The 25,666-nt window shown below is 48.9% G+C and overlaps 1 protein-coding gene across 5 annotated transcripts in view; it reads right to left on the reverse strand.

Moving 5' to 3' along the window:
• Nucleotides 1-25,666, reverse strand: part of B3GNTL1 (UDP-GlcNAc:betaGal beta-1,3-N-acetylglucosaminyltransferase like 1) — a 928,550-nt gene that overhangs the window by 489,750 nt on the left and 413,134 nt on the right. For 4 of the 5 annotated variants that reach the window (XM_068262529.1, XM_068262527.1, XM_068262525.1 and 1 more), the window contains 2 exons: nucleotides 8,407-8,485; nucleotides 2,049-2,165 (listed from right to left, as the gene is read on the reverse strand). In XM_068262529.1, the coding sequence (XP_068118630.1) occupies nucleotides 2,049-2,165; nucleotides 8,407-8,481 (192 nt within the window). In that variant the 5' untranslated portion in view covers nucleotides 8,482-8,485. Of the gene's footprint in view, nucleotides 1-2,048; nucleotides 2,166-8,406; nucleotides 8,486-13,407; nucleotides 13,494-25,666 lie in introns of those variants that run through there. The other variant, XM_068262528.1, reaches the window with a different exon arrangement.

Here is a 25,666-nt window from a genome sequence, read left to right on the forward strand (position 1 = left end):
TGATCAGTTTGCCTGCAAGGGCGGGTTAGGGGCTGATTGTTGGGTGGTAGTGACAGGGGGTGATTGATGGGTGATAGGTGATTGGCAGGTGATCAGTGGGTTATTACAGGGAAGGACAGATGTAATTAATGCACTGGTGAATTGATAAGGTGGGGGGGGGTCTGAGGGCAATCTGAGCGTGTGGGCGGGTGATTGGGTGCCCGCAAGGGGCAGCTTAGGGTCTGATCTGATAGGTAACAGTGACAGGTGGTGATAGGGGGTGATTGATGGGTGATTGATGGGTAATTAGTGGGTGTTTAGAGAAGATAACAGATGTAAACAATACATTTGGGAGGTAATCTGACGGCGGGTTTGCGGGCGATCTAATGGTGTGGGTGGGTGATCAGATTGCCCGCAAGGGGCAGGTTAGGGGCTGATTGATGGGTGGCAGTGACAGGGGGTGATTGATGGGTGATAGGTGATTGGCAGGTGATTGACAGGTGATCAGTGGGTTATTACAGGGAAGAACAGATGTAATTAATGCACTGGCGAATTGATAAGGGGGGGTCAGAGGGCAATCTGAGCGTGTTGGCGGGTGATTGGGTGCCCGCAAGGGGCAGATTAGGGTCTGATCTGATAGGTAAAAGTGACAGGTGGTGATAGGGGGTGATTGATGGGTGATTGATGGGTAATTAGTGGGTGTTTAGAGGAGAGAATAGATGTAAACAATGGATTTGGGAGGTGATCTGATGTCGGATCTGCGGGCGATCTAATGGTGTGGGTGGGTGATCAGATTGCCCGCAAGGGGCAGGTTAGGGGCTGATTGTTGGGTGGCAGTGACAGGGGGTGATTGATGGGTGATTGATGGGTGATTGACGGGTGATTGACGGGTGATTGACAGGTTATCAGGGAAGATAGATGCATACAGTACACAGGGGGGGGGGGGTCTGGGGGGGGGGGTCTGGGGAGAATCTGAGGGGTGGGGGGGTGATCAGGAGGGGGCAGGGGGCGGGGGGGGGATAAAAAAAAAATAGCGTTGACAGATAGTGACAGGGAGTGATTGATGGGTTATTAGGGGGGTGATTGGGTGCAAACAGGGGTCTGGGGGGTGGGCAGGGGGGGGTCTGAGGGGTGCTGTGGGCGATCAGTGGGCGGGGGGGGGGGGGCAGATCAGTGTGTTTGGGTGCAGACTAGGGTGGCTGCAGCCTGCCCTGGTGGTCCCTCGGACACTGGGATCACCAGGGCAGGAGGCAGCCTGTATAATACACTTTGTATACATTACAAAGTGTATTATACACTTTGTAGCGGCGATCGCGGGGTTAACATCCCGCCGGCGCTTCCGTATGGCCGGCGGGATGTTACGGCGGGTGGGCGGAGCCAGTTGCCGGGGGAAGCGCGCGTCATCAATGACGCGATCGCTCCCCCGGCATGCCTAAAGGACGCGCCGCCTGAAGGCGTATTGCGGTCCTTTAGGCGTCCACTTTGCCGCCGCCCATGGGCTGTGGGCGGTCGGCAAGTGGTTAAGCTTGCTTATTCTTATTAATTTTTAGTTAGCCAATAAATGGTATCATCCGGATTTAAAACTTCTTGCTTTTACTGATGGCTAACACGGTACAATACCCTACTACTAATACTTACTCTAACTACTGTATGATTGATATGAACCACTGATATATGTCCACAGGCGCCTCCTACCCTCTCCCAGGCTTCTATACCCCTGTACAGGAGAGCGTACACTTGGAAGTTTTCCTAGTGACCAGTCTTTTGCTTGGAGTTGCAACCTCCCATACTATCAGAAGCAAGGCTGGTGAGGATGGCACTTCCTCACAGCCGACAAAAGTGGTTGCTTGTTTTTGGCAACCCAATCTTGTGAGTATATTTCCTCTCATCCTACATATACCTCGAGTGTCCCTTTGATAATACACCAGATCGGGCTCCTGGTCTCCCTGTGTCCTTTTTTGTTTTTTACAAAGAGCCAAACTTGATGTGTGTGCGCCCTGTTTAGGGCAGAGCTTGCAGCAATCAGTACACAGACCAATATCTCATTGTACAGGCAGTGTTGTCCTTACAGTGCTGCCGTCATTGTAGATGGACACCTCCAGCGATCCGCAGAAGTCTTGCAGGTGAACGGATGTCAAGCATTGGTCCAGCCAGGCTTCCGCATTGTATGTGGGGATGATCACAGACTGAAAGATAACAGGCAGAAGATACAGCTTATCACAGAGGTTACAGTGCGAGAGCTCTTCTCCCAATGTCCCCAAGTGCCACATCAACTCAGTACCGCTACAACATCCGACTGGCCTTCCAGTGATGCCGACTAAAATGGCATCTGATGCTAGGTACACAGCATAACATTTTCTGGCAAATTTACCTGCCAGATCGATTTCCAACATGCCCGATCTGAATTTCGATCAATGTTTATACATTTTCTGATTTTTACAATCAATTCTCGTTCAACTCCATGGAAATTGGTCGGTAAGACGAAAAATCGATCAAAATTCAAATCGGACATGTTGGAAATAATCGATCTGGCATAACTTGTTAATGTCAGTTCTGTCCAATCACCTTTTTGCATAACTGCAAGTTTAACTTTTCAAAAACATACACTAAAGTTCATTAACAGTAGTGGAACAAGCATGCAGCCAGCGGAGTCACACCTGGAATGAGCATGTAGGCAGCGGATTCAAACCTGGAATGAGCATGTAGGCAGCGGATTCAAACCTGGAATGAGCATACAGCCAGCGGAGTCACACTTGGAACAAGCATGCAGCCAGTGGAGTCACACATGGAACAAGCATGCAGCCAGTGACGACGTCACACCTGGAACAAGCATGCAGCCAGTGACGTCACACCTGGAACAAGCATGCAGCCAGTGACGTCACACCTGGAACAAGCATGCAGCCAGTGACGTCACACCTGGAACAAGCATGCAGCCAGTGACGTCACACCTGGAGCAAGCATTCAGCCAGCAGAGTCACTCCAGGAACAAGCATGCAGCAAGCGGAGTCACACCTGGAACAAGCATGCAGCCAGCGGTGTCACATCTGGAACAAGCATGCAGCCAGTGGAGTCACACCTGGAACAAGCATGCAGCCAGCGGAGTCACACCTGGAATGAGCATGCAGCCAGCGGAGTCACACCTGGAACAAGCATGCAGCCAGCGAAGTCACACCTGGAACAAGCATGCAGCCAGCGAAGTCACACCTGGAACAAGCATGCAGCCAGCGAAGTCACACCTGGAACAAGCATGCAGCCAGCGAAGTCACACCTGGAACAAGCATGCAGCCAGCAAAGTCACACCTGGAACAAGCATGCAGCCAGTGGAGTCACACCTGGAACAAGCATGCAGCCAGTGGAGACACACCTGGAACAAGCATGCAGCCAGTGGAGTCACACCTGGAACAAGCATGCAGCCAGTGGAGTCACACCTGGAACAAGCATGCAGCCAGTGGAGTCACACCTGGAACAAGCATGCAGCCAGGAGAATTCTGCACATGTGCCGTTTATTAAGATTGTAATTGCGCTTGCGCGGAACACACCTGGCAAAAATGCAGTGTGAAAGAGGACGATTGCATCTTGGAACAGTACGTGTGTAGTGGCCTACAACCCAGATGTAATGCATATGAGAGGCGTCCATGCTCCTAATACAGTAAGTAGCACAGGCACCTGTTTGTGTTCTATTGACCCGAGGAAGCGGGCAGCAACCCATGAAACGCATTGTCTTTTTTTCTAATTGCGCTTGAATAAAATCCAATCCAAAAACCCTTTGTTTCTGGGTGTTACATCTGGAGAGGTTACTTCTGAAACTTTTTGGGCACCTCCAACCCCCAGTGTGTATTGCAAACTTCACAGGGGCACAAAGCAGGAGGCCGGAAGGACATTGGCGAAGCCGACAGACTACAGGTAGATAAAAATGCTTCTCTCCCATTTCTACCATTTCAAAGGCAACTTTAAGAACCTCCGCAATGGCAGCCTACACTATTTTCTCTTAAAGGTTTGACTAAAAGTCATGTTTCCTCCTGGCAGCCATCTCTCTGGCACAGCTAATGCCTATGTATTCCTTCCTTTTTATAAACAAGCCTGAGCCGAGCTTACTGTAAAGCCCTCCAGCCATTGTGGCCGGCCACATGTGGACAGGCAGATCTTGGCATGGGAATCCATGAGAAAAGTCACGCAGGCCATTATCACTCCATCCGAGATGCCTGGAGATTTCTCTTCCCTATTCTGGAGCAGAAATCATAAAAACTCTGTATCTCCGTGAAATGGCTTACTGCTCCGTGCAAATTGCTGAAAACAATCAGAGGGGGCCCCAGAAGACCCTGCACTGCCAGGGAACAGGCTGAGGAGGTACCGGGAGAACAGCTGCACATACTACTCTGACCCCAGCCTAATCCGCCTTCACCCAAACATGGCCTCCTACAAGCGCTAAGCAGGCAGCAGCATTACTGCCAGCCAGCAGATGCGGCAGGATGTTTGAGGCAGAGGGGGGTACAATGAATCAGCAGAATGGGGGTTTAGCTGAGGTTCAGGAACAGAGGACTATGGGTATACTTCTCGAGACTGCAGAATGAGAGGTGTTTTAAAGGCGACCACAAGATACCTGCACTTAACTTTATTCCTATACAACTGTTGGTGTCAGTCACTCCCAGGACATGCATAACCTTAAAGCTGGGGCAATTCGCAACAGGTAAGGTACCTCTCCTTTGGGGAGGGGGGGGCAACATAGATGCACCCCCACCTGGCCTTGGCCGAGTCTGGAGGTGGACTCTCTGTGGTTCCCTGCCCTATACCCCTCCCGGTGCTCCTGAGCAGTGCACATGCTTTGGGGGTGTCGGCGCTGCTACCCATTTCTTTGGTCACAAGGAGGCCTACACGTGGCACCCCTGTTGAGATGCAAAGTATACCGTGTGGGCCAACTCCTGCAGAGAACAGCAGTGAGTTAATTTTATGCTGGGTACACACGATGCTTTTTTCAGTCGATTTTCAATCCGTTCGATTTCCAATTCGATTTTCCGATCGATTTCCGATTCGATCCGGTTATCTTTTATTCTCCATTTCTATTCACTTCTATGAGAAATCAATCAGAAAAACTATCGAAAATAATGCTGGGCATACACAGTTAGTTTTTGCCACTCGATTCTTCACTCAATCGTTTTTGCCGCTCGATTCTGCAGACGATTCTCTCATCTTCCGATCGTTTTTCTTATCTTTTTCCATTCACTTCTATCAGGAATCGAGCGGCAAAACGATCAAACGGGAGAGCGGACATGTCAAAAATTATCTAACCATCTATCTGCCTTAAAAACGAACCACAACCATCGAATCGAAAATTGTATGGTGTGTACCTAGCATAATGCTGGGATTACACCATACAATTTTCTGTTAGATTTTTCTGTTATGCTGGGCATACACGGCGCGATGTTATCAATCGAGCCGCTGATGGCTCGATTGATAATATTCAACCTGTCCGATCACCGCGGGCGGACAATGGAAGAAACGAGCGGGTGATAAGGAACTGCCCACGGGGACGAGCGGGAATCGATCCACGTGCCCGCGCGTGGACGTGCCGGCTTTGATTCCGCCGCAGAATTGCACCGTGTATGCCCAGCATTAGTCTCTAATGCTGGGCATATACGGCTCAACGCAGGCTTATGAATGGAGCCTCTGATGGCTCGATTGATAATATCCGACGTGTCCGATGACCGCGGGGATCGATTCCGCACTCGTTACCCGCGGGTGGACAATAGCGGTGAATCGAGCGGAAGATAAGAAGAGCCGGCGGGGACGAGCGGGAATCGATCCGAGCAGACGAGCGGGAACGCGGCGGGAGTCGATCCGTCGGCTAATCGGCCGCCGGATCGACCCATGTATGCCCAGCATTAAGGCCCATACACACGTCTGATTTTCGCACACGACCCGTCGTTTGGACGTCCAAACGACCGGTCGTTCAGACGTCAAATCGGGCTTGTGTACAATCTGTCGTTCAGCTGATAAGACTGGACTTGAGCGATCCGCCAAGTCTAGTCTTATCAGCTGAACGACACTGTACACACGCCCGATTTGACGTCCGAACGACGGGTCGTTTGGACGTCCAAACGACGGGTTGTTTGCGAAAATCAGACGTGTGTACGGGCCTTTAGTCAACCATCTATCTGCCGAGCAATTAAGCATTGTTCTACTTTGTTCTACTCAGCAGGAGATGACCGGTAGACAATGCACCAGAGATAATGCCCAGTCTCTACAGAAAATAATCTAATTATGCATTCTAACAGAAAATCTAATGCTGGGGATACATGGTACGTTTCTGTACCGTGTATTGACCAGCTGATCGGGCTGATCGGGCCAGCTGATAATATTCAGCTGGCCCGATCAAGCCGCTCGACCCCCGCCCGCTCGATCCCCGCCGGCGGACAATGGCAGGAAATTGAGCGCTGATAAGGAAGCGCCGGCGGGGACGAGCGGCAATCGATCCGCGCGCACGGGCGGACGAGCGGGGACGCGGCGGGGGTCGATCCGGCGGCTAATCGGCCGCCGGATTGACCCATGTACACCCAGCATAACAGAAAAATCTAATGCTGGGCATACACGGATCGATCCGGCGGCCGATTAGCCACCGGATCGACTCCCGCCGCGTCCCCGCCGGCGCTCCTTATCAGCCCCGCTATTGTCCACCGGCGGGGATCGAGCGGGGAATCTATCCGGCAGGTCATCGGACCTGTCGGATATTATCAATCAAGCCATCAGCGGCTTGATTGATAAGAAAAAAAGTTGCCGTGTATGCCCAGCATAACAGAAGAATCTATCAGAAAATTGTATGGTGTAATCCCAGCATTAAGCCCAATTTACACCATACGATTCTTTGTGCGATTCGATTACGATTATTTTACGATACGATTAAATTTGACATGTTCGATCTGGATTCGATTCAATTGCAAAACAATGACAAAATTGAATTGTATCGAATCCCGATCGGACACGTCGGATTTAATCGGATCGTAAATAGAATTGTAATCGAATCGAACATAGAATCGTATCGTGTAGATGGGGCTTAAGACCTTGCACATCCTGCCTGGCAGATGTTTTCAGCAAATGCTATGCCATTTTTATAAGTCAATAGACAATCAGGCAACCAGTATACAGCCAGGTGAACCTGGTCACAGCACACATCTCTTTGTCTCCAGTTTGCAACTCACCTATATTATGTAGGCAGACAAAACATTTGAAAATGGATATCCCTTCGTGGATCACGTAAACAGTTTCATATTGTGATTTTTCAGGGAGCTAGGAGCCTTCTTCAGGAATATTATTACTATTGCCTGATGAAGGGGAGTAGCTCCCTGAAACTTGTTTTATATAGTTAGCAATTAAAAGGTACGTATTTTTTATCTTGTTTTCTCCAACCTACATGGACCTCTTGGCTAAAGATGCCCATTAATGGTACAATATTTTCCTCAGATACAATTACTTGATCAGATTTTTATGATCGGATTGTACAGAAAACCGTGCAGTATGTGGAGAGGATTGACATGAAATCATTCTATGGGTGACCGGAATTCAGAATCGTATCTGAAGAGTAAAGTGCCCAATTGACACATTTATGGAAACAATCGATACTTACCTTCTGGTTAAATCTGGTTAAATGATCACATCTGAGGAAAATAATGTATCGTTAGTGGGCAGACATACACTTGAGGAGAAGACCGGCCAGGGGGCTGTGAAATCCGTCGGTCATGCCCCACACCCAATCGGGCCCTTGCAACCAAAATTTTCCACCACGCCAGATCGATCCTTCTGCGTGATTTTGGATGGAAATCAGTCAATACGATCCAGTAGCCATATTGCGGCATCAATTTCTACCAGATTCAATCGCTATGATTGAATTGGCCAGATATTGACGCCAATAATCAAGTAATATATGGAGGAGGTCATTGCTATTTCCTTAAAGGATACCCAAACTGACATATGAAATGATGAGATAGACGTGTATGTACGGTGCCTAGCACACAAATAACTATGCTGTGTTCCTTTTTTTTACTTTCTCTGCCTGAAAGAGTTAAATATCAGGTATGCAAGTGGCTGACTCAGTCCTGACTCAGACAGGAAGTGACTACAGTGTGACCCTCACTGATAAGAAATTCCAACTATACAACACTTTCCTAGCATACATTGGCTTCTGAGAGCAAGAAAGAGATAAAAAGAGGAATTTTCTTATAGTCACTTCCTGTCTGAGTCAGGACTGAGTCAGCCACTTACATACCTGATATTTAACTCTTTCAGGCAGAGAAAGAGGAAAAAAGGAACACAGCATAGTTATTTGTGTGCTAGGCACCGTACATACACGTCTATCTCATGTCACGTCAGTTCGGGTATCCTTTAAAACACACGCTAACATCAACAGGTATATTCAAGACAGTGAAGTCCGCCTACCACATCCACAGGCTGGTCTTCCCCTGAAGCCTCCGCGGAAGGAGATGCCGGACTGCGGCCTTCATGTGAATTCATGTGGCTGTGAACAGAACACAGAAGGAACACTGAGGATTACATGCAACCAGTCAGCCGACTACAGATTTCCATTCTAAGGCCAGGAAACGATTCTTGCCAGATCTGATCACACACAGTGATCTGCTAACCCCCGCCTTGCCAATCCCAAAACTCCTGAGCGACATGCGGGGAAGGACAGCCTCGCCCGCTTGTGCTGAGCTGAGTGCTGCAAAGCAGGGACGGCCAATGGCATGCCCATAAATCAGATGATGTAAATATTATGCTAATTCTGTGCAAATGTATGCAGCTTGCAAGTGGACCAATCAACGGCAGCTACTGGTCCATTTCCAAGCAGCACAAATGTAACTCAAGCTGCTACTGGCCTATGTAGCACAACTTTTTATACACATTATTAAGACATTATTTGTAAAATAATTATATCACTAAAAAAGGTGTTAAAAATAAGTTTGTTTATTGTTACAAAATAAAAAAGGAGAATGCCTGCTCCCCAAATCCACATAGCCTCCAGCTGCCAGCTCACTCCTTAAGGGGCCCATACACCTAACGATTTTCCCGCCGATATACAGCCGAATCGATCACAGCGATCGAATCGGCTGTGAAATCGCCACGCACACCGCTGACAGAACGATCGATTTCTGTCCGAAATCGATCGTTCCGGTCGATTCCCGTCGACCCGTCCGTACGGAAGATTTTTCTCGATCGCCGGCGGGTCGGGAGTGCGTCGATAGCGGCATTTGAATGCCCGACGACCGACGCAATACAGCGGGTATACATTACCTGTTCCGCCGGCGCGACTCCCCTGGTCCTGGCTGTCTTCTTTCCGCGCTGGGTTCCGGACCGCTGCAGCTACACAGAACTTCCTGTCCCGGCAGGTAGTTTAAACAGTAGAGCGCCCTCTACTGTTTAATCTTCCCCTGGACAGGAAGTTCAGTAGCTGCAGGAGCGGTCCGGAGCCCGGAGTGGAGAAGAAGACAGCGGGGACCAGGGGAGTCACGCCCGCGGAACAGGTAATGTATGCAGGGGGGGGCGGCAGCTCCACAGATTATAATCGGTTTCAGTCTGAAATCGATTCACAATCTGTTTGCAGTAAAGGTGGCCATACGATCCCTCTCTGATCAGATTCGATCAGAGAGGGATCTATCTGTTGGTCAAATCTGATGGCAAATCGACCAGTGTATGGCCACCTTTAGACCACATCTGCCTTATAGAGACTTCAATACCCGACAGCATGGCTTCAGATGACAGAGCATATGCTTTCTTCCACATGGGCGTGTCACCAGAAAGGGTGAGTGGCTCAGACTCCTATACTGCTTTTGAGTGAGAAGGAATTAGTAGGTGGATGAGGATCTATAAGGCCAGAAACCCACTAGGAGCGGTTTCTAATTGCTAGTGATTTGCAAAATCTCTTGCTAATGCAATGCTATGGGGGATTTTTATAAAATCTCATCGCTCCAGTGGGATCACACCCATAGCATTGCATTAGCAAGAGTTTTCAAATCACAACGTGCTCAGAAAATCGTTCCTAGTAGGTTTCTGGCCTAAATGGGGCAGCTGAAGTGTTGTGTTTTGCAAAACTGTTATGCAGAAGTTATTTGATTCCCACCCTTTAATTGTAAAAAGGATAAATAGGAGATACTGTCTTGTGTAGTGTAATATATACAGGATCTTCTCAAAAATTAGCATATTGTGATAAAGTTCATTATTTTCTGTAATGTACTGATAAACATTAGACTTTCATATATTTTAGATTCATTACACACAACTGAAGTAGTTCAAGCCTTTTATTGTTTTTCTTATTGATGATTTTGGCATACAGCTCATGAAAACCCAAATTTCCTATCTCAAAAAATTAGCATATTTCATCCGACCAATAAAAGAAAAGTGTTTTTAAAACAAAAAAAGTCAACCTTCAAATAATTATGTTCAGTTATACTCAATACTTGGTCGGGAATCCTTTTGCAGAAATGACTGCTTCAATGCAGCGTGGCATGGAGGCAATCAGCCTGTGGCACTGCTCAGGTGTTATAGAGGCCCAGGATGCTTCGATAGCGGCCTTAAGCTCATCCAGAGTGTTGGGTCTTGCGTCTCTCAACTTTCTCTTCACAATATCCCACAGATTCTCTATGGGGTTCAGGTCAGGAGAGTTGGCAGGCCAATTGAGCACAGAAATACCATGGTCAGTAAACCATTTACCAGTGGTTTTGGCACTGTGAGCAGGTGCCAGGTCGTGATGAAAAATGAAATCTTCATCTCTATAAAGCTTTTCAGCAGATGGAAGCATGAACCCACTTTTGAACCAGAAACAGCGGCAGAAGCACCTGACCTGGACTACAGAGAAGCTGCACTGGACTGTTGCTGAGTGGTCCAAAGTACTTTTTTCGGATGAAAGCAACTTTTAAATGTCATTCGGAAATCAAGGTGCCAGAGTCTGGAGGAAGACTGGGGAGAGGGAAATGCCAAAATGCCTGATGTCCAGTGTCAAGTACCCACAGTCAGTGATGGTCTGGGGTGCCATGTCAGCTGCTGGTGTTGGTCCACTGTGTTTTATCAAGGGCAGGGTCAATGCAGCTAGTTATCAGGAGATTTTGGAGCACGTCATGCTTCCATGTACTGAAAAGCTTTATGGAGATGAAGATTTCATTTTTCAGCACGACCTGGCACCTGCTCACAGTGCCAAAACCACTGGCAAATGGTTTACTGACCATGGTATTACTGTGCTCAATTGGCCTGCCAACTCTCCTGACCTGAACCCCATAGTGAATCTGTGATCTATTGTGAAGTGAAAGTTGAGAGACGCAAGACCCAACACTCTGGATGAGCATAAGGCCGCTATCGAAGCATCCTGGGCCTCCATAACACCCGAGCAGTGCAACAGGCTGATTGCCTCCATGCCACGCCGCATTGAAGCAGTCATTTCTGCAAAAGGATTCCTGACCAAGTATTGAGTATAACTGAATGTAATTATTTGAAGGTTGACTTTTTTTGTTTTAAAAACACTTTTCTTTTATTGGTCGGATGAAATATGCTAATTTTTTGAGATAGGAAATTTGGGTTTTCATGAGCTGTATGCCAAAATCATCAATAAGAAAAACAATAAAAGGCTTGAACTACTTCAGTTGTGTGTAATGAATCTAAAATATATGAAAGTCTAATGTTTATCAGTACATTACAGAAAATAATGAACTTTATCACAATATGCTAATTTTTTGAGAAGATCCTGTATTTATACAAATGCACTATGCACTATAATGGGGTGACAACTATAAATTGTCCTGCTTGTACTACATATATATTGCCGACCACCAAATAGACACCCAAAGCTCCCACCGACCAGCACACAGACGCTCTCGCTGACCAGTACTTGGTAGGCCTCCCCATTGGCTCACAGGGGCCCCCACCAACCAGTACATAGTAGCCCTCGCTGACCTGCCCACAAATGGGCTCTCACCTGCATGGAGTTTGTATGGGTTCCTCATGCTTGTTTGCGAGCCAGCAGACACTCTAGTTTCTTCATGTTGATAACTTAATTTGTCAACCCAAAATTGGCACCAAACAATGCTGGAGACATTATGGTGCATGCACACACCTACACTGCTATCTATAATGATCATACACAAGCACTAAGGCGACACTGCAGGGCACAAACACTACAGAGACATATCAGATGTACTGTTCAACAGAGAGAGCAGGAGGAACAACAGGACGGCACACAGTGCAGGAGCATTCTGTTCAAAGGTGAAATGTAAGAACAATGTGCTTGACTCTCACCCATTAGATTCTCTGCCAAGGCTGAGATGTCAGTGCTGTATAAATACATAATAATAATAATATTAATAATAATAATAATATGGTAGGACATAAGATTATGACTGTGGTAGGATTAGATTCATTGTGAGCTCCTCTGTGGACAGTCAGTGACATGACCTTGTACTCTGTAATGTGCCACAGAAGATGTCAGTGCTATATAAATACATAATAATAATAATATGGTAGGACATCACACTATGACTATGGTAGGATTAGAGTGTGAGCTCCTCTGAGGACAGTCAGTGACATGACTATGTACTCTGTAATGTGCCACAGAAGATGTCAGTGCTATATAAATACATAATAATAATATGGTAGGACATTAGACTATGACTATGGTAGGATTAGATTGTGAGCACCTCCTGAGGTCAGTGACATGACTCTGTACAGTGCCGCAGAAGATGTCAGTGCTATATAAATACATAATAACAATATGGTAGGACATTACACTATGACTACGGTAGGATTGGATTATGACCCCCTCTGAGGACAGTCAGTAACATGACTATGTTCGCTGTATTGTGCTGCAGAAGATGTCAGTGCTATATAAATACATAATAATAATATAGTAGGACATTAGATGATCACTATGGTAGGATTAGATTGTGAGCACCTCCTGAGGTCAGTGACATGACTGTGTACAGTGCTGCAGAAGATGTCAGCGCTATATGTAGTAAATACATAATAATATGGTAGGACAATAGACTATGACTGTGGTAAGATTAGATTATGAGCTCCTCTGAGGGCAGTTAGTGCTATGTACTCTGTAATGTAGATGTCAGTGCTATATAAATACACTATAATATGGTAGTACATTACACTTTGTACATTACACTTTTACTATGGTGGGGATTAGATTGTGAGCTCCTCTGAGGGCAGTTGGTGACATGACTATGTACTCTATACAGTGCTGCAGAAGATGTGAGTGCTATATAAATACACTATAATATGTTAGGACATTACACTATGACTATGGTGGGGATTAGAGTGTGAGCTTCTCTGAGGGCAGTTCGTGACATAACTATGTACAGTACTGCAGAAGATGTCAGTGCAGGGTGACACAGCTGTATAGGATACAGATACACACACTGGGGGAGGAGGTATGTATAGCGTATATACCGGAGAGGGAGACACGGTAGTGAGCAGCCCTTCTGTCGCACACACTTGAGCCGCAGCCTCCAACACCCACGTGTCGCTCCAGTCAGTCAGTAAAAGAACCGGGAGTGAGCTGCCAGCAGATTGGGTAATTCCCCGGGCGCGCCTGCTTCTCATTGGCTGACGCGGCTGTCAATTACTGATGTCGTCGCGCAACACAACAAGCGCTTCACGTGACCGCATTCCTTAACCCCTCCCTCACCACAGAGGGGGAAGAGTCTATTGCGTCACAGGGGCTGTCTGTCACTCACTGCTGTCAAACTGGAGGGTCCTCCGTATCGCGGACTATACAGCTTCTGCCAGTCACGTGACGGCCACCTCTCTTTTAGGGCAGCACCCCAAATACCCCACACTGTGCCAACCTCCCCCCACCACAGGTAGCGCCTCAATAGCTGATAATAGCCCCCAGTACCCAAATATCAGACACTGTGCTCCCCACCACCACCAAGCAGCACCCCCGTACCCCACAATGTGCCCCCCACCATCACCAGGCAGCACCACAATGTGCCCCCCACCATCACCAGGCAGCCCCACAATGTGCCCCCCACCATCACCAGGCAGCACCCCCATAATCACCACCAGGCAGCACCACCTCATTAGCTGACGCTGTGCCCCCACCACCTCCATGCAGCACCCCAATACCCCACACTCTGCCCCTCATCACCACCATGCAGCACCCCAATATACTCTGGCCCTCATCACCACCATGCAGCACCCCAATAGCTGACACTGTGTCCCGCCATTACCACCAGGCAGCTTCCCAATACCCCCAAACTACCCTCCACCACCAGGCAGCACCCAATGGCTGACACTTGGCCCACCACCCGGAAGCCCCTTAGTATCCCACACTGTGCCCCTCTCCCTACCAAGCAGCACCTCAATTCCCACACTGCCCCCCTCCCTTCCAAGCAGCATCTTGTACCTCTAATTTCTCACACTGTGCCTCTGTCACACTGTGCTCCCCCACCACCACCAGACAGTACCCCTATACCCCACACTGTGCTCACCCACCACCACCAGATGGTACCCCTATACCTCACACTGTGCCCTCCACCACCACCAGGCAGTACCCCTATACCCCACACTGTGCTCCCCCACCACCACCAGACAGTACCCCTATACCCCACACTGTGCTCACCCACCACCACCAGATGGTACCCCTATACCTCACACTGTGCCCCCCACCACCACCACCAGGTAGCACCCCAATAGCTCACACTGTGTATACCTACCCATCAAGCAGCATGCCAATACCTCACACTGTGCCTCTGTCCCTACCAACAGGCAGCACCCTTATACCCCACACTCTGCTCCCCCACCACCACCAGACGGTACCCCTATACCTCACACTGTGCCCTCAACTACCACCACCAGGTAGCACCCCTATACCTCACACTGTGAACCCCACACACACTACCACCACCAGACAGTACCCCTATACCCCACACTGTGCTCCCCCACCACCACCAGACAGTACCCCTATACCCCACACTGTGCTCACCCACCACCACCAGATGGTACCCCTATACCTCACACTGTGCCCTCCACCACCACCAGGCAGTACCCCTATACCCCACACTGTGCTCCCCCACCACCACCAGACAGTACCCCTATACCCCACACTGTGCTCACCCACCACCACCAGATGGTACCCCTATACCTCACACTGTGCCCCCCACCACCACCACCAGGTAGCACCCCAATAGCTTACACTGTGTATACCTACCCATCAAGCAGCATGCCAATACCTCACACTGTGCCTCTGTCCCTACCAACAGGCAGCACCCTTATACCCCACACTCTGCTCCCCCACCACCACCAGACGGTACCCCTATACCTCACACTGTGCCCTCAACTACCACCACCAGGTAGCACCCCTATACCTCACACTGTGAACCCCACACACACTACCACCACCAGGCAGCACCCCTATACCTCACACTGTGAACCCCCCCACACACACACACACTACCACCACCAGGCAGCACCCCTATACCTCACACTGTGCCCCCCCCCCCACTACCACCACCAGGCAGCACTCCTATACCTCGCACTGTGTCCCCCACTACCTCCACCAGGCAGCACCCCAATACCTCACACTGTGTCCCCCACTACCACTACCAGGCAGCACCCCTTATACCTCACACTGTGCCTCCCCCCACTACCACCACCAGGCAGCACCTTAATACCTCACACTGTGTCCCCCACTACCACCACCAGGCAGCACCCCAATACCTCACACTGTGTCCCCCACTACCACCACCAGGCAGCACCCCTATACCTCACACTGTGTCCCCCACTACCACCACCAGGCAGCACCCCAATACCTCACACTGTGCCCCCTCCCTCCTTGACAAGAAACACTAGGGGGAGGACCCTACCCTTGTGAGCTTGCAATCTAGCGGAGGGTGGGGCGGAGACATGTGATGAGGGATCTGGTGGTTGAGTCTCATGATTCGGGTTGTAATATCGCTAGATATATGGCCAGCTTTAGAATATGATGTTCTATTTCCTCCCCTCCTGGGTGACTTGTTTGCAGATGCTGGACTGACACCCCCCAGGCAGCCATATTGTTGTCCAGAGAGGTCCTTGCTGTTTTGTGTCAATAAACGGTTTACACAAACTATCATCCTTCAGATGTAATCAGTAATTGGCTTCTGAGTGGCCTCAGCACACATTCTCCATATAATGTCCGTATTCAGACAGATGCCTCCCCGGCCCTGAAGTGATAGTTCTGCCATTGTGTGGAAAATGGGCCCATTCAGTGCGATTGTCCTGTGTCATCATTGCTGTTTGTTTATCCTTGTCAGGGGACACAATGGGCTCTGTGTGCCTGATGGACTGGCTCCTGCAGTGTGCAGCAATCACATCTTGCCTGATACACAATCCTGTGCCTGGCCTGTAATTACCAAGTTTACCTGACTTTCAGGGAGGCCTATTTGTGTGGAAAAGTCCAGACAATTTACAATTCTGTGACCTGACCTACTAGCTCTCTCTTTTATAAGCAAATCCAGTGGTCACTTTTTCCACACATCACTCTTTTGGTTCCAGGTAATATATATCTGTATATATGGGAGCTAGTCTTCTTTAGGGGAACTAACAGGAATCCTCATAGGGAACAGTTCTCCAATCACAACACCCTCTACATCATACATGTCAAACTCTGGCCCGTGGGCCATATCTGGCCCTTAGAGTCATCAGATTTGGCCTCAGGTGGTTTCTCCACTTTGCATTATGTTTGACCCACTCTAGACCACCAGAGAAGTTAGATTGGAGGATAAGCACTAGATCACAGTGGCTGGATAGTGTAATGGTTAAGGGCTCTGCCTCTGACACAGGAGACCTGGGTTCAAATCTCGGCTCTGCCTGTTCAGTAAGCCAGCACCTATTCAGTAAGGAGTTTCTTGGGCAAGTCCCCTTAACACTGCTACTGCCTACTGAGTGCGCTCTAGTGGCTGCCTCGCAAGCGCTTTGAGTCCGACAGGAGAAAGGCGCTATACAAATACTGCCATTATTATTATTATCACCAGGGAAGCCATATGGGGAATCGGACAGCACTAGATACCAGGGAACTGTATAAGGAAGGGAGGGGCCCACTAGACACCAGGGAACTATATAGGGGAAGGAGGGGGCTATTAAACACCAGGGAACTGTACAGGGGAAGGAGGGGGGCACTAAACACCAGGAAACTGTATAGGGAAGGGGGGGGACCACTAAACATCAGGGAATTGTATAGATGAGGGAGGGAGGGCCACTAAATATCAAGGAACTGTATAGGGGATGGAGAGGGGCTATTAGACATCAGGGAACTTTATAAGGGAGGAAGACATTTAGGTTGGCCCGCAACTTGGTCCCAGAGCTGAATTTCGGCACACTTTATATTTGAGTTTGACACCCCTGCTCTACAACATGAAGCGTTGTAATTGGCCGAATAGTGTAGGCGTAGTTTACTACAACCTATCTGAAACCTAATTCTGTTTTCCTCCCATAATTTCATATTCTACCAGTATGTTAATAGACATCTGAACTGAAAGGGATTTGCAGCTGCCATATTTATTTCCTTTTAAACAATGCAGATTGTCTGGCTGTCCTGCTGATCATCTGCCTCTAATGCCTGGTACACACCATGCAAATTCCCCTCAGATAGACAATTCGCATTGATTATTTCCAACATGTCCGATCTGATTTCAGATCATTTTTCTGAACGATTTTTGAATCGCTTCTATAAAAAATCTGGGGGCGGACGCATCCTCACAATTTTGCCTCAGGCAGCAAAAAGTCTAGCCCCTCCCCCCCCCCCCCCCCCCCCCCCCCGTCATCCCTGTGTGGCACCAAGCACGTGTGGTGCACGCCCCACGTGGCACGCTCGCGGTAACGGGATTGATTGTGGATGAGGCGGGGAGTCGTTTCAGTGGGAGAGGTGAGAAATTCCGCTGCACGGGCCGTGTAAATATTATTGGATAGAGGGATAATTGATTATGATCTATTCTGCTTGACCGGTGCACGCCCCACATGGGAATGATTGTAAAAACCAACATTTGGATTGATAAAATTCTTCAAATTAGTCGATCAAAGAATCGTTTCACATCCATTTTCTCCACATACGACGTTCATTTTTGTACAATTTGATTTAAAAAATCTGATCGAATGATCACGTCTGAGGAAAAAATTGTACCATTCACGGGCACCTAGTTGGTCTCAGAACTTGAACATGTAAGGAATTATAAAATGATAAATGCTATATAAACAGACCTATTAGAATTTATAGTGAATAATAGTGTGGAATGTTTTTAAAGCATTTTTGGAGGATTCGTAATAAATAGACGTGTGATGTGACATCAGAATGCGGCAGCGCCATGTCATGGAGTGAGGAATGTCCCCCCTTTGCAGGCTTGTGTGAAAGATGAGACTCTCTACAAGCTGACAAACCAGCGGGGAATGTCCAACATGGGCAGGTTGCAGCTCACAACAAGGCTTCAGACAGACCTCAGTCCTAAAACAAGCAAACAATGATGTTCTTGTTTATACCAGCAGCCTCGCTTGTCTCCGACCACCTTAGAAGAGTCATATTTTTCTGGCCCATCCAGGCAAGAACGTGTGTTGCAGCCCCTGCAAACCAAAAATCAAAATAAGCCAGTGACCGCAGCCTAGCGGGAGGCACCACTACCGAGGCCTCTGTCTGTTACTGGGGAGCGAAGATTGTCCTCAAACCCCCCCCCCGACCTCTGTCTTAATGGGGATCCAAGATTGTCCACCAACCCTCAGAGGCCTCTGTCTTACTGGGGAGCAAAGATTGTCCTCCAACCCTCCGAGGCCTCTGTCCTACTGGGGAGTGAAGATTGTCCTCCAACTTTCAGAGGCCTCTGTCTTACTGGGGAGCACAGATTGTCCTCCAATCCTCAGACGCCTCTGTCCTACTGGCGAGTGAAGATTGTGCTCCAACCCTCTAAGACCTCTGTCCTACTGGGGAGCAAAGATTGTCCTCCAACCTTCAGAGGCCTCTGTCTTACTGTGGAGCACAGATTGTCCTCCAATCCTCAGAGGCCTCTGTCCTACTGGGGAGCGAAGATTGTCCTCCAACCCTCAGAGGCCTCTTTCTAACTGGGGAGCGAAGATTGCCCTCCAACCCTCTAAGACCTCTGTCCTACTGGGGAGTATAGATTGTTCTCCAACCCTCAGAGGCCTCTGTCGAGCTGGGGAGCGAAGATTGTCCTCCAGCCCTCTGAGACCTCTGTCCTACTGGGGAGCGAAGATTGTCCTCCAACCCTCAGAGGCCTCTGTCTTATTGGGGAGTGAAGATTGTCCTCCAACTTTCAGAGGCCTCTGTCTTACTGGGGAGCACAGATTGTCCTCCAATCCTCAGAGGCCTCTGTCCAGCTGGGGAGCGAAGATTGTCCTCCAGCCCTCTGAGACCTCTGTCCTACTGAGGAGCGAAGATTGTCCTCCAACCCTCAGAGGCCTCTGTCTTATTGGGGAGTGAAAATTGTCCTCCAACTTTCAGAGGCCTCTGTCTTACTGGGGAGCACAGATTGTCCTCCAATCCTCAGAGGCCTCTGTCCTGCTGGGGAGTGAAGATTGTCCTCCAACCCTCAGAGACCTCTGTCTTACTGGGGAGCACAGATTGTCCTCCAACCCTCAGAGACCTCTGTCCTACTGAGGAGCAAAGATTGTCCTCCAACCTTCAGAGGCCTCTGTCTTACTGGGGAGCACAGATTGTCCTCCAATCCTCAGAGACCTCTGTCCTACTGGGTAGTGAAGATTGTCCTCCAACCCTCAGAGGCCTCTGTTTTACTGTTGAGCACAGATTGTCCTCCAACCCTCTGAGGCCTCTGTTCTACTGGGGAGCGAAGATTGTCATCCAACCCTCTTAGGCCTCTGTCCTACTGGCGAGCCAAGATTGTCCTCCAACCCTCTAAGACATGTGTCCTACTGGGGAGCAAATATTGTCCTCCAACCTTCAGAGGCGTCTGTCTTACTGGTGAGCACAGATTGTCCTCTAATCCTCAGAGGCTTCTGTCCTACTGGGGAGAGAAGATTGCCCTCCAACCCTCAGAGGCCTCTTTCTAACTGGGGAGCGAAGATTGCCCTCCAACCCTCTAAGACCTCTGTCCTACTGGGGAGTATAGATTGTTCTCCAACCCTCAGAGGCCTCTGTCCAGCTGGGGAGCGAAGATTGTCCTCCAGCCATCTGAGACCTCTGTTCTACTGGGGAGGGAAGATTGTCCTCAAACTTTCAGAGGCCTCTGTCTTACTGGGGAGCACAGATTGTTCTCCCATCCTCAGAGGCTTCTGTCCTACTGGGTAGCAAAGATTGTCCTCCAACCTTCAGAGGCCTCTGTCTTACTGGGGAGCACAGATTGTCCTCCAACCCTCAGAGGCCTCTGTCTTACTGGGAAGCGAACATTGTCCTCCAACCCTCTGAGACCTCTGTCCTACTGGGGAATGAAGATTGTCCTCCAACCCTCAGATGCCTCTGTCCTACTGGGGAGCAAAGATTGTCCTCCAACCCTGAGAGGTCTGCCGGGCTGGAAAGTAAAAGGACCACCAATGGTGGCCAACGTACAAAGTACCATTTTTTCTCTTTGCTGTCTGCATGGTTCTCTGCTTGTAGCTCCCCTTCCTGTGATGGGACAGCGGTCCAAAATTTGGAAAATGGAAAAATAAATGGTGCCGGGCAGTGACAGTCAGATTACGGGGTTTAGGAGAGTGTTTCTTACATACGCTAACTTTCAATCATGATCTTTTCAGGTAACTATATCGTATATACAGGTGAGCCAAATTATCGATGGCCAGTGGCTGGAAAACCTTGACCAACCACAGTGGGCCCCACCCAGTTGCGTAATTAGAAATCACTGGGCCCCCCTGCAACACTTTAGGTGGGCCCCCTCCACCTGCATACTGAATAGGGGCCATCTACAAATCTTTGTCTACAATACTTTGTATGATTCGTTATCACTGGCTGAGCAGATGCAGTTATTAGACCAACGTTATTAGACCAACTGTGCAGAGAGCACAACGTTTTTTTCTCTCCTAGCCCTCAGTTGTCAGTCTCTCAAGACGGGCCCCCCTGTGGCTTCTGGGGCCCCCTGCGGCTGTATCCCTTGCAGGGTCTATTGTTACGCCCCTGGCCCCACCTGCTTCTCCTCCCTCATTTCCTGCTATCTCCTGATTACTGCGGCAGTGTCATCACTGCACTCCCGAGTTCCCAGATCTACACACCTGCTGAACCCTTTCGCTTCCCCCGCTAGCAGCCAAACATGAAATGTGGTTTTTGCTCTGAGCAGCCCCTTTGATATGAGAAATGTAACGTTTGTCCTTTAGCTCAGCCTTCACCGCGGCACAGCAAGCGGTCGGACTCTATAAGCCGGTTGCTTAGTTTTCCGCGAGGGGCTCAGACAGATGAAATTAGACTTTAATAAGCAGGCGATGTGAAATGCTGACGCAGCTCCCTGGCGCTGTCTTGCTGGAATCTGATACTAAAGCCTCCACCATGCTGGGCCAACCAGGAAAGAAGAAAAGATAAAGAGAGGGGGAAAAGCTAATAATAATAAAGTATGACAAGAGGCTATTCATAGAGATAAAACAGTCGCTATCTGTTCCATCACCGCGTAACTGACATCTCACCAGGCAGGAAATGAATGTTAGCCTCTCGGCTGGGCACTTCTGGAGACCCCCGGCTGGATTTCATATCCCAGATCAAATAACAGGCGGCTCGCAATCATCGCGGGAGGGGGGGGGGGGATAATTCCAGCAACACAGAGGGAGCAGCCTGCCGCCAGCTGCTATTGGTGGAGAACTATGCCATGATAAAAGTATTAGCTATAAGGTGGCCGTACATCAGGCAGCTTGGTGACCGATCGCCCTTACACCCATGGGCAGCACAGTGAGCCCCGGTTCAAATCCCAGCCAGGCCAACATCTGCAAGGAGTTTGTATGTTCTCCCCATCCCTGTGTGGGTTTCCCCTGGGCACTCCGGTTTCCTCCTACTTCCCAAAAACATACAGATAAGTTAATTGGCTTTTCCCCTAAAATTGGCCCTAGACCATGATACATAAACTAAATGATACATACATAGACATATGCAGAGGTGAAATAATAGACCATGCAAATGATGCAGCCGCAACGGGTCCCAGAAGTTTCTTTTCCCTGTCCTGAGAGACTGACAACTAAGGACACAGAGAGAGAAAAAAAGTATGCTCTCTGCACAATTGTTTTAATGACTGTATCTGCTCAGCCACTAAGGAATCATAAAAAAGTTTTGTAGACAAAGATTTGTAGACAGTCCCTATTAAGTGTACAGCAGGGTGTTGTGTACAGTGCCCAGCCCCCAACCTCTCTACCCCTCCCCAAGTGCTCTGTACTGTAGTGATGCTGGAGGAGTCTGCAGAGCCAGTTCTGCTCCATCAGAGATGGACAGAGTAAGTGTAATAAGCTGAAGCTGGGAGCACATTCATCCGTCGGTTTTCTGTATGCATTTTCTGCACAGCATGTGTGTCTGTATGTGTGAAAACATGCAGGTTTTATCACAGAATCTAATGTAATTGATAGAGAAAATGTGTGTAGTGCTTCACTGCTGTCAGTATTTATCTTCATGGGGAAAACACATTCAAGTGGGCTCTAGCGAATTGAATAGCATTTTTCAGTTGACCTGTGCAGAAAGCAAGGGGGAAGGGGGCCCCATCCAAAGTTTCCCAGGGGGGCCCAGTGATTTCTAGACATATGACTATGGTAGGGATTATATTGTGAGCTACTCCAAGATGCAGTTAATGACAAGCTTATATATATACCTTGTAAAGCATGTTCAAGCATGGTCAGATGCAATTATCGGTGCAATCAGCGGGGTTTAAAAACGAGTGCTGCAGGATTGTTATTTCCGACGAGGGGAAAAAAGGGGGAGGGGAAATTTAAAAAATGGAGATCACAAGAAACTCGCAGGGCACTTTTTTTGTGCTGCGGTCGTTTCTGCGCGCGTGGTAACGCAAAAGCAAAGACAGTGTATGGGGCCCAGTACACTAACCCTGTCGCGTCGCAACGGAAGCTTCCAATTCGCCAATGACCCAACAGTGCAGTGACGCAATGCATGGAAGCCAATGGCTGACGCAGAATTTTCAAATGTGTTAGTGGTGCGGCGTGTATGCGCGGAACGATGCACATAGTACGGGGAAGCCGGTAATCCCAGTGACTTACTTCCTGTCCAGCAGGGAGTACGACACTGGGCGAGGGATGGCAAAGGGCGTGTGGGGAGGTGGCACTATGCATATGACTCAGTTGCGCACTCTGCCGCAGGGTCATATGAATCGATTTTTTGGTATAATGATGCGAGCGGGCGGAGCATCGCATCACATTGCTTTCCTCATGTGTAAAACTGGCCTGAATGTGGCTTGTATACATCAGAACATACGTGTTTGAATGCAGTGGGAAAAGCGATAAGCTCACGCCTGTACACACGCTAGACCGCTATCATAGGAAGGGAACGATAAAAGATGGTCCAAGCGAAAGTCGTTTTAAAAAAGCGTCCCAAAGATGGTAAGAGACAGTGATACACCAATTCATCCTGGTGAATAGCGAAGACAAATGATCGATCCGTTGACTTGAAAGTCCTTTTGGGTCCTCATTTTACACTTCCGGAAATGATCCAATCAGGAGACCAGAACGTTCAAATGTGTGCCGGCATCATTCGCTTGGGGATTGCTTGGTTTGTGACGTTTGCACGTGTGTTTGGAGCTTTAGGAAGGAAATCTGAGCTGCACAGAAAAATATTCTGCACACTGCCAGCTTTCACTTCTCCACAATCTTGTGAGAAGATCAGGAAACTGCTACTGTCATAATCTGCTCACATACAAACTCTAATGTTCAGTGCAGCTCAGGCTATTCTCATCTGTGTTCAGAGGCGGAGTGATGTTCTGCATCAACCATGACACATCAGGAACCGCAACCACTCCACATCACCCACTCAGCTACGTCCTGTAAGGGTGCGTATACACTTTCCATTTTGTTTGGCCAGTGAATGGCCAATTTTACCACTTCCATGTAGAATAAGGGCCAACAGATTTTTAAAACTATGAACAGATTGTGTAGGTGAGCTCTTAAAGGACAGCGAGGAGAACGCCAGCGCATACCACTAAGGCTGCATCTGAAATGACCACCAGCTCAGTGTGCAGCACCTAAATAGATTTTCTGCACACTTCGCATTCAATTTAGATGCAAATCATATGCAAATCTGCTACTACTTATTATGCAAACAGGAAACTCAGAAGGAGGGGCTGGGAGCAGCTAACCTGACAGTTACATAGTTACAAAGTTAAGGAAAGCTGGGGGGAAAGGCTGCGCATCCCTAAACACATGCTGCAATTGAATGGTTAATCGCACAGGCATACACCGCCTCTGCTAGACTGAAAAATGCATGCCCTGCATCCAAGACAAGTGCTAACATTTATTAAACTAGGAGGAACTTTAGCTTTCAATATGGTTTACATGCAAAGTATATTATACTAGACACTTGCGCCACAGTGAGGCAGACCTCCAGGCAAGTGACCTAACCTAAATTGAAAACCTTGGGAGCAGCTAAGCAAAACAAATGTGTAACTTACATTTGGTAGAACAGCGAGGAGAACGCCAGCGCATACCACTAAGGCTGCATTTGAAATGACCACCAGCTCAGTGTGCAGCACCTAAATAGATTTTCTGCACACTTCACATTCAATTCAGATGCAAATCATATGCAAATCTGCTACTACTTATTATGCAAACAGGAAACTCAGAAGGAGGGGCTGGGAGCAGCTAACCTGACAGTTACATAGTTACGGAAAGGTGGGGGGAAAGGCTGCGCATCCCTAAACACATGCTGCAATTGAATGGTTAATCGCACAGGCATACACCGCCTCTGCTAGACTGAAAAATGCGAGGAGAACGCCAGCGCATACCACTAAGGCTGCATTTGAAATGACCACCAGCTCAGTGTGTAATAAATGTTAGCACTTGTCTTGGATGCAGGGCATGCATTTTTCAGTCTAGCAGAGGCGGTGTATGCCTGTGCGATTAACCATTCAATTGCAGCATGTGTTTAGGCAGGGGTCGAGTCCTGCGTGAACGCGGGTAAACGGCGTCCACCCACTTTTTCTTCAAAGTGAACGCCGTTCACCCTGACTTGTGTGGAGGGGGGCAGAGCAGGGAAGGCGAGCTATAGGGACAGCGGGGATGGGCGGACATCTCCCCCCCCCATCCCTCACCTTTGTGCTCCCCTTCCTGCCTCTCCCCTCCAGCGTTTTTAAGTGTCGGGCCCGGCGGCGAAAGTGGGTGGAGACTTTCTGCGTTCCAGTCGCATGGGACACTCCGCTCTGTGTGCGGCTAGTCTGGTCTTCTAGCCGCACACAGAGCGGAGCGTCCCATGCGACTGGAACGAGGTAAGTCTCCGCCCACTTTCGCCGCCGGGCCGACACTTAAAAACGCCGGAGGGGAGAGGCAGGAAGGGGAGCACAAAGGTGAGGGATGGGGGGGGGGGGGAGATGTCCGTTCATCCCCACTGTCCCCATAGCTCGCCTTCCCTGCTCTGCTCCCTCCGGGTGGGGGCACACCTGGCTACCTGGGCACATATACCCCTGACTACATATACTGGCCACATATACACCTGCCTACATATACTGGGGACATATACACCTGCCTACATATACTGGGGACATATACACCTGCCTACATATACTGGGGACATATACCCCTGCCTACA

Source organism: Hyperolius riggenbachi, chromosome 12 (assembly GCF_040937935.1).
Source record: "Hyperolius riggenbachi isolate aHypRig1 chromosome 12, aHypRig1.pri, whole genome shotgun sequence".
NCBI classification, from domain to species: Eukaryota; Metazoa; Chordata; class Amphibia; order Anura; family Hyperoliidae; genus Hyperolius; species Hyperolius riggenbachi.